Genomic DNA, 15,845 nt, shown 5'->3' on the forward strand with positions numbered 1-15,845 from the left:
AGACTCTGACAGGAGGGAGATTTTCATACACATTTTACTAATTTTCTTTCATCTCTGACACTTCTATTATAGAGAAAGGGCAAATAGCAATATTAAAATATTTCCTCTAATTCCTTTTTAAAAATTTTTTAAAATTTATTTGTTTTTAATTTTATTGTTTAAAGTATTACAAATAGTAGTACATATGTCTCCTTTCCCCCCCCCCCCCCCCATTGACCTTCCCCTGGCCTCCCCTACCCCCGGGCACATGCCCTCACCCCACTCCACCCAGTGTCTTGTGTCCATTGGTTATGCTTATATGCATGCATACAAGTCCTTCGGTGGATCTCTTACCTCCTCCCCCTCACCCCTCCCCAACCTTCCCGCTGTAATTTGACAATTTGTTTGATGCTTCTCTGCCTCTATATCTGTCTTCAATTCTTTTTTTTAATGTGCACGAATTTTGTGCACTGGGCCACTAGTGTTAATATATTTCTGTGATGTTTGTGAGCAGGTTTTTAATAATAATTTAAGGTTTTAATGAGCCATGTTTTGGGTGTAGTAATGCTTTTTTCCCCCCTCCCTCTTTTCTTTCTCTTTTCTTTTTTTTTTTTTTTTTGTCTTTATGTAGGTTGCTTCTATCTTTGCTTTTGCCACCTGTGGAGGTTTTAAGGACAAAACAGAAATTCTAGTGAGTTGTCCTCCCAAAGTTCCTGACAATAAAACCATTACAGTTACTTTTGGTTATCCATTCAGGTGAGTTATTTGTTTGTTTTTATGGTTTAACAACTCTTTTTGCTTTCATATTGACCCATTAAGATTTCCAGCAATTTATTAATCTTGGAGGATAAAAAAATTTTAATTGCATCCTCATTTGTAAATAGTGGTCATTGATACTCAAACTGTGGTACATAGACCAATGTCTGTCTTCCAACTGTTTCCCTAGTCTGTGGTGAAATAAAATTATAGAAAATGGGAGTAGCATTTAAAAATTATTAAATGACATTGCATTGACATTTGTATTCTATCATCCTACAGTGGATTAGAAATTTAATAACAAAACAGAGACTGCTCCATCACCATAGTGTGAGAAGTCATGATTTGGAAGCAAACACAACATGAAAAAAATTCAAATTTCTCATATGTTCGCCATTACTAAATAATAGTGTTCTTTATATAATTTTAGGACATGGATTTATGTGAAATGAGTTTCTATGGAGTTCCTGTCCTATGATAAAACTTTATTTTCTTACCCTCAAATTAAAATGAATTTTTGTTGTTGTTAATCCTCACCCGAGGATAGTTTTCCTTTGATTTTTAGAGAAAGTAGAAGGGAGGGGGAGAAAGAGAGAAACATGAATGTGAGAGAGACACATCAATTGGTTGCCTCCTGTACTGGCCTCAACCAGGGCCAGGGTTCAAGCCTGCAACCGAGGTACGTGCCCTTGACTGGAATTGAACCTGCAACCCTTCAGTCCACGGGCTGATGCTCTACTGAACCAAACAGACCAGGGCCAAAATGAATATGTTGTGAATTCTTCTATTTGACTTTAATATTCATTGAACAGTTATTTAATGTGTCCTATGTTTAAGCCATAGTGTGAAGCTCCTTTCACTTACTCTAACTACTTTCTTGACCTCTCTAGGATTCAGTTTTTCTGGTCAGTATATTGGAAATATTACCTATTAAGGTCATTTTGATGATTAAATTAAATCTTACATTAAAGATCTGTCAGTTAGCAAGTGCTTGGTATCATTGCCGCTCCATCTCCCAACCCTTCTCTTATAAATTTGCTGTACAAGGAACTCTTATTGCATCTTTAGCAATAGTATTCTTGTGAATTATGGATAGGGAAAATTAAAGACAAAGTGAAGTTGGCAGGTAATTAAATCCAGGATTAAAATGTGAATTATTATAATTGGCTTTCCTGGTGCTAGTCACACAGTCTCTTTCTTAGAATGGAATATTATGTCTCAAATTGTAAAATGTTTTATATCAGCCCTCTTACTCTGTTACAGTTTTTTTTTCTTTTTTTTTAAAGATATATTTTATTGATTTTTTACAGAGAGGAAGGGAGAGAGATAGAGAGTCAGAAACATCGATGAGAGAGAATCATCGATCAGCTGCCTCCTGCACATCCCCTACTGGGGATATGCCCGCAACCCAGGTACATGCCCTTGACCGGAATCGAACCTGGGACCTCTCAGTCCGCAGGCCGATGCTCTATCCACTGAGCCAAACCGGTTTCGGCATCTGTTACAGTTTTAATGCAGAAGATAGTATCTGGATTTGTAAATGTTTAAGTCTGTATTAAATCTATCACAAATCAATTCCTAGAAATAATGTATAATTTGTATATATATTATGAAAATCTTAAATTCATTTTAATATTTGAATTTTTCCTTTTATTTCAAAAGAAAAATGTTTTTAATTTATAAGATAAAGCAAAGTTGGTTTACAGTTATGAGTACATAAAGCACAGAGTTTTGTCTTGTATTATTATTTATTAATTGTTATTTTTCCATGCAAACAACTGTAAACCTACTTTTGCCTTGCCCTGTATTTGGGGAATATTTTTTTTTAATGTCATTTTAATATTCTGCCTGTGTATTTTTGTCTCTGTTGGAGGAGTCCAGATCATTTATTGGTGCATTTCTTTTAATAGGTTGAATCAAGCATCATTTCAGGCTTCTCCAGTAAATGTGTGTAATATAAGTTGGAACAATGTAGTCCTTGTTGGAGATTATGCTTCTTCTGCACAATTCTATGTTACGTTTGCAGTCTTTGTCTTCCTGTACTGCATTACTGCTCTTCTGCTCTATCTTGGTTACACAAACCTGTATCGGGATAGTCGAAAACTTCCCATGATTGTAAGTAATCACTTTCCTTTTATACAAAAATAATTTGTATATGATAAATATGTATTATGTTTGCAATAAAATATAGATTTCCTTACACTGTAAATAAAAATTCTTGTCATGAGCGAGTTCAACATATTTTGACCTATGTTTGCCATGAGGTTGAGTTTTCTCCTGTTGTCATGTTTAAGCCAATTCTTTCAGTGTGTTTGAAGCACTTTTTCTGTACTCTAGGGAGTGTTGAGGTTTGCTTCTTACTCTGTTTTAACTTGGGAAAACCTCAGATACGTAATAGAGCATCTTAGGTTGCAAGTAGCAGAGAAATTAAGCAGAACTGCTGACTATACTAGTAGTTTCATAACTGTGGTCCCACTTCTTCCCTTTTTTCTCTCTTCTCAAAGACCCCCTGTATGCCTCTACGATATGATCTTGAGATTAACAGTCAAGAAATTAGCAAACTATGGCCCACAAGCCAAATCTGATTCATTGTTTTTGGTTTTAATAAAGTTTTTTTGGAACATAGCTGCACTCAATCATTTACAATATTGTCTATGACTGCTTTCATGCTACAGTGGCAGAGTTAAGTACTTATAACAGAGATAAAAAATATTTACTGTCTTGCCTTTTTTTTAAGAAAAAAAAATTGCTGACTCCTGGTCTAAATTCCTTAATTTCTTAAGTTAAAACCTGAGGCAGATAATTCTATAAGAATTATAGAATTCAGCATTAGTGGCATTCATGAATTAATTTTGAAACTTTAGATGACAACAAAATATTTGGATTTGAAGTCCTAGCACCTTTCTTGACTTTAGTCTACTGAGCTAAAGAATAGAAATAATCTCTAATATTTATTAGTAGAATCTGCCCTGGATCATTGGTGACAGATTCAGAGATAAGCCATGGGTTTAAGCTTGATCTCCACTACAGAAAAATAAGTACAAAGGCAGTATTAGTGTTACTGACTTGAAGGGAGAACCAGAGGTGTTTTTTGTGATACTGATCATTTATATATTGAGAAAATACTGACATGCTAATTATTTATGAGTTTACTTTAAGAGAAGGTATTTAAATATGAAGAAATTATGAAATAAGATAACAGGTTTTATTTATTTACTTATTTTTAATTTTTGCTGCCTGGATCATAAGAATGCAAATGGTAAGTAAGGAATAAAACAATTTTTTATCATCCATGTTTATTTCATTTTTTATATATAGAAGAGATTCTTAAACCTGACATTTTCATAAAACATTTCTTTATTGTTAGGTGCCTTCCAGAAAGACATCAACTATTTGTAATGCTTAATCAACAGAAATTACATGTGAGGCAGCTATAAAACTATGATGATCAGATATTATATTTTGTTAAAATCCTTTATAACTTATATTTAAATGAAGACATTTCTTGCCATGTTGTCATTATCCCAACAAATTTTTAAGTTAAATTTAGCAGTGAGCCTTTCATTTCTCATATTTTGTTTAATAAGCTTTAAAGTGACCACACTTTTAAAAGTAACATTCAAATCGAGTTTTTTTCTTTTTTCAATAAATGTTTATTGATTTCAGAGAGGAAGGAAGAGGGTGAGAGAGATAGAAACATCAATGATGAGAGAGAATCATTGATCATCTGCCTCTTGGATTCCCCACACTGAGGATCAAGCCTGCAATCCAGGCATATGCCTTGACCAGGGAACCAACCATGACCTTGTTCATAAGTCAGCACTCAACCTCTGAACCATGCCGGCTGGGCCAAATCTAGTTTTTTTTGTGGAAGGTTTTTCTGTCTAATAAAACTGATCTAGTTGCATCAATCAGAAAGTTAAAAGTAATTTTTCACCTCAGTGATCAATTAGTGGTCATATAGAGAGATAATTCAGAATTAATTCCTTAAGTGTTGTTGTTGTTTTTGATATAGCATATAATAGATGCTTTTTGTAGTAAAAGTCCAGCTTCTAAATTAAATTTTGAATTCTATGTTTATTTTATTTTTTAAATATATATCTTTGTTGATTTCAGAGAGGAAGGGAAAGGGAAAGAGAGATAATAGAAACATCAGTGATGTGGGAGAATCATCGATTGGCTGCCTCCTGCACATCCCCTACTGGAGCTCAAGCCCGCAACCCAGGCATGTGCCCTTGATCGGAATCAAACCTGGGACCCTTCAGTCCGCAGGCAGACGCTCTTTCCACTGAGCTAAACCAGCTAGGGCTTGAATTCTACTTTTAATTTAAACATATGTAAAAAAGTTTTCTCGAGATACCCAAATTTTTAAATATAGCCAAATATGACATTGGTTTTTTATTTTAAAGTACTGTTTGTTAATGATGACATTCTTTTATTATAGCAATCCTCTGCTAAGGTATTTCTAGGAACATTTCAATTGTGACATTAAATTCACTAGAGGCCCAGTGCACGAAATTGTGCATGGGTAGGGTCCCTAGGCCTAGCCTGCAATCAGGGCCATTTTCCACCTGATTGCCAGTTTCCAGTCCTGCCCAGTCGTCATTCACTCTGGTTCCCTGTGGCTCCCCATTGGCCATCCAGCGATTGGAACCTGTGGGCTGCGGGGAGGGACCAAGAGGTGGTCAATACACCTTATAGCGACTAGCTGATCGGTCATTCTGGTCATTATGCCATTATGGTTGCTGGCCTTTTATTATATAGGATTATAGTTCCCTTTTTAAGTAAATGTACTACTTTTTTGTGTTAAGTAGCAGGAACTTAAGGGTTCTAGGCCATGTGGAGAGTCAGAAATACCATAAAATAAAACCAAACAAATATAGGGTATCCCAGATCCTAAAAATCTCTTATAAATCATATCCTGATGATTGGTAGGACTAGGACTGCCATAGGCAGCTGCAGTGTGAACTGCTGCAGAACTCCAGGTATGCATGGTGCATTGTCTTAACTAGAATCCTGAGCAGGACAAAATCTATCTTCAGAGACCCACATTTCCTCCTCATCCTAGGGTTACTCAGTGCATTATTTTCAGAAAAGTTTTTGAAGTATAAGAATGTCATGTGTTAAGCCATCAGCAAAGTAGATTTAAAGAACATAATCATGAAAGGGAAAAACCAGCTTGTTGTTTAATTTGGAGGGGAAAAAACCTAAAAATTAAGAGGATTTGATGTTTATATTGGTCAAAGCTGTGAACTTGAGCCCAGAGATTACTTTTTAAACATGTGATAACCTCATACATACTACTTCTCAGTTCTCTAAAAGTCATTGTATTTCTAGCAAGGGTTTAGGAAATGTCTACCTGCAGCAAAAAGGAACTCCCTCAGTGCAAAAATTTAAGCTATAAAGTTTCTGTCCTTTTCTCTTTGATCTACATTTGTTAAAAGGATCAGTAACAGTAGAAAGCTCAGATACAAAATGTAAATACCTCCATGTTTGTAAAGTTAATCGTATTGTTTTGGGTTCTCTAATCACAAGATATTTATTCAATGTCATTTTGACCAAGTGAACAAGCTACATGTAACATAATTTCTGTATTTCATAAGTGGTCACTGGTGTTTATCCTAAATAAATAACTAAGAGCTGGCTGGCAAAAGTAATTAAAAACTAATCAGATTCATTTTTTAAACAAAACACTTCTGGGATAAGCTCCAGAATCCATTCCTGAGCTTGGAGTTTCGCTGCAGCTGTGTATAAACTCATACTAGTAGCCTTGAGTATACCCTAATACATAACATTAAAAGATACAAATTTTACATTATTCCCACTTTGGTCTTTAATTTAAAGGAAGACTAAAAAAAATGGGACTTATATTTTATATTACACAAATGCATATTTTTAAAAAGTGTTGTTTAGATCTTTATAACAATACTAATTGACAAATTTTAGTTTCCCAGCAGAAAGGATTGAGTAAGAGTAGATGTTTCTTTTCCTTTCTTCATCTTATTAGTTCGAGAAGAAACTATCCAAAATATTAAAAACTTCAGTTCTGATTTTAGAAATATAATAACTAGCAAAGGCTTTAGAAAATTACTAGGATAAGATATTTTCAGAGAGATTTCTTTCTTGTTCTTTTATTATTATAATGAGCATTCTGAAAATTTCATGATCATGAATTTAAAAAGACTAGTCTTCCTGATAAGGCTTTTCACCATTCCATTTTGCAAATCATGGAGAATTAGATTTAAAGTTAGTTTTGTCAGAACAATCTGGTAAAGCAGACGAAGAGTAAGGGAGTTAAAGAGTATATGCGAGGGATTATATTGAAGGACCTTAGAATATAAATTAAGGAGGGAAATTAGAGCATAAATGAGGTTGAGAGACAATAAACAAGTACTAAGATCAGATTGTAGGTCTCCATGGGGGATGTTTTTAAGGTGCAGTGCCAGAGAGAGGTAGCTGGAAAGAGAAGTGCTAGTGGGGAGTGGGCTGTTTAAAATAGAGAATTTGAAGGGATACAATTATTGGTAATAACGGTCTAAGATATGATCCTGGGAGTGAATGGCTTAGGTATGCTTGTGGTAAGGGCTATGTAAAACCTTGATTTCTTTCTTTTTTTAATTTTTAATTTTTTTTTTAATTTATTGATTTTCCACAGAGAGGAAGGGAGAAGGATAGAGAGTGAGAAACATCGATGAGAGAGAAACACCGATCAGCTGCCTCCTACACACACACACACACACACACACACACACACACACACACACACACACACCCCCGCTGGGGATATGCCTGCAACCAAGGTACATGCCCCCGACCGGAATCGAACCTGGGACCCTTCAGTCCGCAGGCCGACGCTCCATCCACTGAGCCAAACTGGCTAGGGCAAACCTTGATTTCTAATGTAAATATCTTTCACTCCTAAAGAGATGATTGAGTCTTATTTAGTGTTGTTGCTCAGGCTTTGGGCTAGTAATAATAAACAGCAATGTTTATTATGTTGACTGTGCCCTTTTTTATAAAGTGTACATGAAGGCCATTTCTCAGTACCATGGGATTCGATGTAATCTCAATTCCTTCATTATGGATTTAACTTTAGCATTTTTAAATTTACTGTTCATTATTAATTCATACTTCTTTTTACTTTAGGACTTTGTTGTTACTCTTGTTGTCACATTCTTGTGGCTGGTGAGCACTTCAGCCTGGGCTAAAGCTCTTACAGATATTAAAATAGCTACCAGTCACAGTGTTGTCCAGGAACTTGCACCCTGTCATTCTTCAGAATTGAAGTGTTATTTTGGCTCTGTGACTAGTATGGGATCCCTAAATGTATCTGTGGTATGTATGCAGTATTTATAAGATATTTCATTTCGCTTATTTGAAAAACCTTACCTAATAATTTAAGAAAACAATAGCTTTTAATAATTTCTAGATGTGTTGGGTTTTATTTTTAGTAAACTGTCAGAATCCTGGTTACCATATAATCTTTACCTTTATGACAACAAAGAAAAGTTTGTTAGAAAAGTTAGAAAATGGGTTTGAACAAGATCATAATTGAGTCTTTTTTGTCATTAAAATTGACTAGGCAAGACTTTTACCTGCTAAGTATTTATAATAGTCACTAACATTTATTAAGTCAATATGTCAGGTGTTACACTAAGGGCATTATACTCATATCTTACGTGATCCAACAATCTAAGGGAATGTGGGAGGTGGCACTATTATCTTCACTTTACAACTGGGAAAAAATGTAGCTCCTGTTAGTTCACCCAAGTTGGCAAACCAAGGTTTGAACTAGATCTGACTTTAGAACTCGTTCTCTAATCTTACTTGCTCTGAGTATGAAAGTAATACTTTTCTGGCTTAATAAATAACCTAAAAAATTAAGTCTACATAAATGTACATATTCTTCAGTCCTCTATTTTACCAAAATTCAGATCAATATATAATTAAATATAATGTTATATGGAGTATATTATGTTTAGGAACGTCTTCGTGTCTTTTAAGGAAGTGTTGGATGAATTTAGCACTGTCTTATAAAGCAATTTGGCCAAATTTTTGCTTTATAACTTTGTAATCGAAAAGTCACCTTTTTTGCACTTACATCAATTGATAATATCTGAAATGGACAGTTTCAGAAATGTTTTTGTATGCAAATATACAAAAAGGTATAAAGCTTTGCCTTCAGTAATATGATAGTACTCTGAAGCTTCTTATCCCACTCTTACTTCATATTCTTTTTATAAATATAAGAACATATTTATATTTCTTGAATTTAGGGGAAAAAATGTGAAAATAGGGCAGCTTCAGTTTATTCATCTTTGAGACTTCTTACCAAATTTATACCAGAGACTAATGTAAGATGTGAAATAAAGTTCTTCTGACTCCTTTTCTCTTCTACCTATTGTTGGAGTAGGAAAGATGGTAGGTAGTAGGGGGTATAAAGTAGGGAAGTAGGAAAAAATACACAAGGCAACTTAAAGGAGGGATTTAGTTACGCTCTCAAATTTAATCCTATTTTTTATAGTAGTGAGCATGCAAAAATAAGATTTATTTTTAGTCATGGTTTAATATGTTACAAACTTAGAGATTTAGCCTTTTTCATTGGGAATAAGTCATTATATATTCGAATTTGGCGTTTAAATATAAAGTATTTTTTATTCCACGTCATATGTAGTTTAAACTTCAAATGAAATGATGGTATACTGCCTGGAAATGTTAAGTATTTAAGGAAAACTAAGATGGGTATGAATATTTAAGTAGATATTAGATCTTCATGTTTATTTTTCTCTTTCTTAGATCTTTGGCTTTCTGAATATGATACTTTGGGGAGGAAATGCATGGTTTGTGTACAAGGAGACCAACTTACACAGTCCATCAAATACTTCTGCTTCTAATACCCAAGCGGTATTCCACCTACTGGAATATAATTTAAGGGAGAAGTACACTGTATAAAATATACGTCTATACTATGACCTGTTGTCAACATCTTGAGAAGCATTATGTGTTTCTAATAAAAGTAATGGCTTTTTCAATAAATTGGTGGGTTTAAAATTTTGCTGCTTTTTTACACAAAGCCTGTACCTTTCCCAGAAATTTAAGATGTAAATGTATTCGTGCATGTAAATTTGAAAATTCAGGGCCTATTATGAGATGATACACATTTTAAATGAACATTAATTTCTTCACTAACTTGTTTGCCTTCCAGAGTGTTTACACCTTAAGCTTAACATATATCTTCACTCAGAAAAGAGTTATATTGTCATATCATAATAGAAAGAAAAATCTATTTGGAATATACACTACTGTCAGTTTGTACAGATCATATACCTAAGACCTATCTTTAAGAAAGCCTTGATTACATAAATCATATTTAGAAAAAAACATATTTAGTTGAGAATTTATATCAGGACATTGTTTATATGTATGGAAAATTCTTAATTGCAAAGACTGGGTGTATGTTTTATTTGTTTTTCTAAATGACCTACAGTACTTAAAAGGTGTGCTAAAATGTTTTGGGAGTGTGGGTTGAAAATTTTTAATAGGTGTGTGTTAATAATTCTGTCTCATAAGATGTAAGCTTCCATTATGCTGATTGTTTAATAGACTTGCTATATAAGCAGAAAAAACATGGTTCATCTAGATATTTTTATATGTATGGGCATTACTCTTAGTGATATTTGTTGTCCTTTGTTGCTCATGCCACTTAACTGCAGGTTGAGACCTATTCTCCTTGAAAGTAGAATAAAATAATGCACTTTTTTTTGGCAGACCCTATTCATAAGGTTAAAAAAATTAAGATTGCCTTTTATTTTTGAAACCTTTAATATTTAGATTCAATGAAGTTGTTATTGAATTTAGCATTAATATTGTAAAATAAATGCAATTTGGATTTCATATTTCTTAACATTCATTCTTATTTCACAAATGGTTGATAAAGAAATTATGCATCATAAACAAGGAATCTTTGATGTTTTTAATTTGTATTTCTCTGATTGCTATTGAGGTTGGTGATCTTTCTTTGTATTTAATGGCCCCTTAGGTTTCCCCTATTCTGTATTGCCTATTTATCTTCATGGATTGTGCTTTTTGTGTCTTTAGGTATATTTTGAATCCAGGGCTTATTCACATTTTGCTTCCTAATCTTTTTGTTGTACAGGCCAGATTTTGGATTCTTACCACTTGATTGTTTATTTGTGAAGAATGTCTTGCTACTGCCTTATTTTTGTTGATTTTATTCATGACAAGAATTGTCAGTATGAGAATATATCTTTTATGCAACCAACCTAATAAAGAAGTCAAAAGAAAGAGTGCACTGATTGTTATATTACAAAGAAACCTTCATCTTAAAGGCATGAGCAATGCAAAATAAAATTAATTTTCAAAGCAAGCAATAGAATATCACAGTAGTTTGTTGGGGTTTTTTTTTATGTTTGGCAAGGAATAAAAGATAAAAAATGCTTTGGAGACCCTGCGTCTATCCTTTTTTTTCTTTCAATCTCATTTTTTAAATGTTTGTTTATAACCTTCAAGCGAAACCTTTTCTAATTGACTGTCCATCAATTAGGCACACAGATTCTTGATTAAGTGTGCATGCCCTGGAGCCTAACTGAATTTTAATCTTGGCTTCACCACATACTAGCTAATTAACTAAGCAAATTACTTAACCTCTGTATGCCTCAATTTGGTTATCTGAAAAATGGGAATAAGAATGCTATGGACCTAAAAGTACTTAAAAGGATAAAGTGAGTTAATAGACATAAACTCCTTTGACCTAAGAGAGTATTTATGATTACTAACTTGATAGCATCTAAAAGAGACTCTTAACCTGGAGTCCCTGGGAAGGGTGGTGGTCTGGAACAGAAAGGCAGGACAAGCTTCAGGATTACATGAGCTTCCCTTTATTTTCCCCAAAGAGTTTCGATGTCTTGGTGTTTATATGTCTGTTATGTTAGAAGTACTTAAAGTTAAGGACATTAAAAGTTAATAACTATTGAGATTACGGTAGATCTAGAAAGCAGTCCATTTTGTTGCCTTTTCACTCCCTGATTTTGAGTCAACATTACAGGGTTCAGTAATTTATAGGATAATTTCCAGTATGGAAGAAATAACAGCTTTGAATTTTACTCAGTGGTAGGTTACAAAGAATTATTTGTAAACAGCATCAGTACTAATGTTTGTGTGAATTGAGGTCAATTGGATAATGATACTTAAAATAATTACTAACCTGCTGTAAATGTTAAGGACAATATTGCTTTCTGTGTCACACTTAATTTTTAAATGTATGTAGTATTTAAGATAAATAAGTATAAGCAATAATATATAACTGAGTCCCCACCAGTAGGTTGAACAAATATTAACATTTTGTTTTCTTTATGTCAGATTTGCTTTGGTTTTGTCTTTTTAAGGAAATAAAAGATCACTACAGCTTTTTCCTTTCTGAAGTACAGTTAGATTTTTCTCACCTTTCACTAAAATAGCACTGGGAAAAATATTTTTGGGAATGTGTGAAGCCTTCTCTAGGACATCACTAGAAGTAGAACTGTTGGAAAGTGAGATACATTTCAGTTGTAACTTGGGTATTACAAAATTGCTCAGTAAAGTGCTTGTACCAATTGAGTTTCCCACCAACAATATATGAGTCTCTCTCTTGCCCCATATCCTTGCCAGTATTTGATGTTATTGGACCATATAGCCAATCTGATGGGTTTGAAATGGTATTTTGATATTTTTTTAATTTGTAGCTCTCTGATTGTTATTGAGGTTGGTGATCTTTCTCTGTATTTATTGGCCACTTGGGTTTTTCCTATTCTGTGTTGCCTATTCGTCTTCGTGGTTGGTTTAGTGCTTTTTGTGTCTTGAGAAATCCTCAATGTCATAAAGATAACCATCTCTGTTTTCTTCTGAATTTTAGTTTTGCTTTTTACTTTTAGGTCGTTAAGTCAATTAGTATAGGAACAGAGAAACCTGACAGAATGATCTGTGTTTGGACTTGTAGGCAAGGAAGTAAACAATATTGGCATGAGAGTAGAGTAGCTAGGTAGGGAAGAAGGTGAAAACAGAGAGATGGGAGGAAAGGAAGGAGACTGACCAGCAATCCTGGTAAATTCAAAGAACAGGTGTGGTGGGAATTATTAGAATGAGAGAACTGAAGAGGTGGCTGATTGTGGTCAGAAAGAATTTGGAGGGGCAATTAGGGTAATAAGGTATTGAATGTGGTTATGAAGGTGAATGAATAAAGTGTAATGGAGACAAGAAAAACCAGAGTACTCCCCAGGTTCTTGGGAATGAAATTGTGATTAAAGTACTATTTATCTTAGATCTCTACTTGGGTCATATAGCTTCCTTCTCAATTCTGATAATAGATCAATAGATTCTGTAAAAAGACAAACACATAAATCTATTCTTTCTTGAAACAATCTAGCAATGGTCAGAATAGCCGTAATGTTCTTCACATAGGAAAATGGCTTGAAACTCCTTTCTATAATTATGGACAAAGTTAGGGTTTCAGGTCTATCCAGAAGTAAAGGATCTACATGATACTTTTTGTCAATAGGAAACAATGCTACTCAAACTTTAATATGCATATAAACTAATTACCTGAGGAATGTTTTAAAATGCAGATTATGGTTTAGTAGGTCCAGAGTGAGGCCTAAAATTCTGCATTTCTCCTGGTTCTAAAATTATGCTGATAGCTGCCAATCAGTAGATGAATCAAATTAAATATTTTCCTCTCTAAAAACACAATTATTAAAAGCATGGCCCATTTGGAACTGATCTTGCCTTCAAGAAAGTATATGCTCAGGATAACTGATGATAAATTTGTCATTTTGATTTCCTAGGATTATGATGATGACTAATGGGGTATGGTAAATACCCAAAGACCATCAGGTTGTGACAGAATCAAACTGTACTTTGAAATGGAAAGATAGGAGGTAGTTTACATCTGCTACAATAAGTGAATTTAGCAAAGTTGCTGCATACAAGATAAATATATAAAATAAATTGTTTTTCTATAAAAATACTGTTAAAATGGCATAAAAATAACTACTTAGGGATAAATCTGACAAAATGTACAAACCTGTACAAAGTGTACAAACCTAAAAACTATAAAACACTGCTGAGAGAAGGTAAACCTATATAAATGGAGAGTTGTACAATGTTCATGAGTCAAGAAACTCAGTATTAAGATGTCAATTCTTCTCAAATTGATCAATAGACTCAACACAATTCCAATAAAAAGCCCCAAAATGCTTTTTGTAAATTGACAACCTGATTCTAATACTCATATGGAAATGCAAATGATCTCTAACAGCCAAAACAACTTGTAAAAGGAATAACACAGACTTTTAAGACATTATATAACAAAGGTTGGGAAAGACCTATGTACTGAAAACTACAAAACATTATTAAAATACATTGAAAAAGAATGAAATGAAAGATATTCTATGTTCATGGATGAGAAAAATTAACATAGTTAAAATGGCCATATTACTTATCCAAAGCAATATACAGATTTAATGTAATCCTCATCAAAATTTCAATGTCATTTTTTAAAAAATATATTTTATTGATTTTTTACAGAGAGGAAGGGAGAGGGATAGAGAGTCAGAAACATGGATGAAAGAGAAACATCGATCAGCTGCCTCCTGCACACCCCCCACTGGGGATGTGTCCGCAACCAAGGTACATGCCCTTGACCGGAATCGAACCTGGGACCTTTCAGTCTGCAGGCCAACGCTCTATCCACTGAGCCAAACCGGTTATGGCTCAATGTCATTTTTTAAAAAGAAATAGAACAAAAAAAAAAATCAGATTTGTATGGAACTACAAAAGACCTTGAACAGCCAAAGCGATCCTGAGAAAAAAGAACAGGTCTGGATATATGTCACACTACCTGACTTCAAATTTTACTACACCTTTTGTCCATGGCTTCATTAGTCAAATCCACCTGGACAAGAATCCAGGAAATCACCTTTGCATCCTGCCCAGAGGAAAACAACACGTTCCAGTTTAATTTCTGCGTTTCATTGTCACAAATGGCAAGCGTTCGTTCTTTTTTATTGCTGAATAATAAATATTCCATTGTATATATGTACCACACCTCCTTGATTCATCTCTTGATGAACATGTAGATTGCTTCCATATCTTGGCTATCTATATAATAAAAGCCTAAGCGACCGTTATGGCGGAATGACCGGTCGCTATGATGCACACTAACCACCAAGGGGCAGATGCTCAACGCAGGAGCTGCCCCCTGGTGATCAGTGCACTCCCACAGGGGGAGCACCACTCAGCCAGAAGCTGGGCTCACAGCTGATAAGTACAGCAGCACTACCGAGTGGTGGCAGCAGGTGCAGCAGGCCAGGATGAGTGCAAGCAGTGTGACGCCTGGCCCCGATTCGAGCTCCTCCCTGGCCGCCTGCTGCTTGGTGCACTGCTACATCCCCCGATGGGTCCTGGACTGTGAAAGGGCACAGGCTGGGCTGCAAGACACACACACACACCCGCCCCCAGTGCATGAATTTCATGCACCGGGCCTCAAGTTGTAAATAATGTTGCAGTGAACACAGGGTTGCATATATCTTTTAATCAGGGGAAGGAAAATGGGTGCATGTGCAGTGAAGTTGGAATGATGTAGGGGTGGGTTGCTTGTCTGTCAGTCTAACCTGGGACAAAGATCATATCTATGAGGGTGGACCTTAATGCAAGCCCACAAAAATTTGGGACTACATAATCCCCAAACAAAGGAATTCTCTCTTTTATTTCTCTTGCTTGGTTCCTGCTTGCTTGCACACTCCCATGCTGCCTCCATAGTCAGGTGGCCCTAGAATCTGTATGGTCCATGGCCGTGCAGACTCCACACACAATGGACTGCAGCTGGACACACAAGCTAAGGCAGTTGCACTGGTCTGTGCTTCAATATGGAATGGAGGCTCTGGGTAGGGGCTTTGATCTTAGTCCTGCTGAAGACAAAATGGGACTTTTTCCATAGTGAGATGGAGGGAGATGGGACCTTGGAAACCCAGGGGTTTAATTCCACAGAAAGCTTTCCACGATACTTCATCCTCCCCCAGGGGCCTCAGGAAATTCTTGTTCCCATGGCATCCCAG

At 35.0% G+C, this 15,845-nt stretch overlaps 1 protein-coding gene across 1 annotated transcript in view; it reads left to right on the forward strand.

Annotated features, from left to right (window-relative positions):
• The window catches only part of SYPL1 (synaptophysin like 1), a 28,223-nt gene extending 17,031 nt beyond the window's left edge, over positions 1-11,192 (forward strand). The window contains 5 exon segments of the mRNA XM_036327548.1: positions 611-735; positions 2,646-2,850; positions 7,882-8,070; positions 9,532-9,634; positions 9,637-11,192. Coding sequence (XP_036183441.1) covers positions 611-735; positions 2,646-2,850; positions 7,882-8,070; positions 9,532-9,634; positions 9,637-9,662 — 648 coding nt within the window. The 3' untranslated portion in view covers positions 9,663-11,192.
• Positions 11,193-15,845: the final 4,653 nt, after the last annotated feature.

Source organism: Myotis myotis, unplaced genomic scaffold (genome assembly GCF_014108235.1).
Source record: "Myotis myotis isolate mMyoMyo1 unplaced genomic scaffold, mMyoMyo1.p scaffold_m19_p_11, whole genome shotgun sequence".
Classification (NCBI taxonomy): domain Eukaryota; kingdom Metazoa; phylum Chordata; class Mammalia; order Chiroptera; family Vespertilionidae; genus Myotis; species Myotis myotis.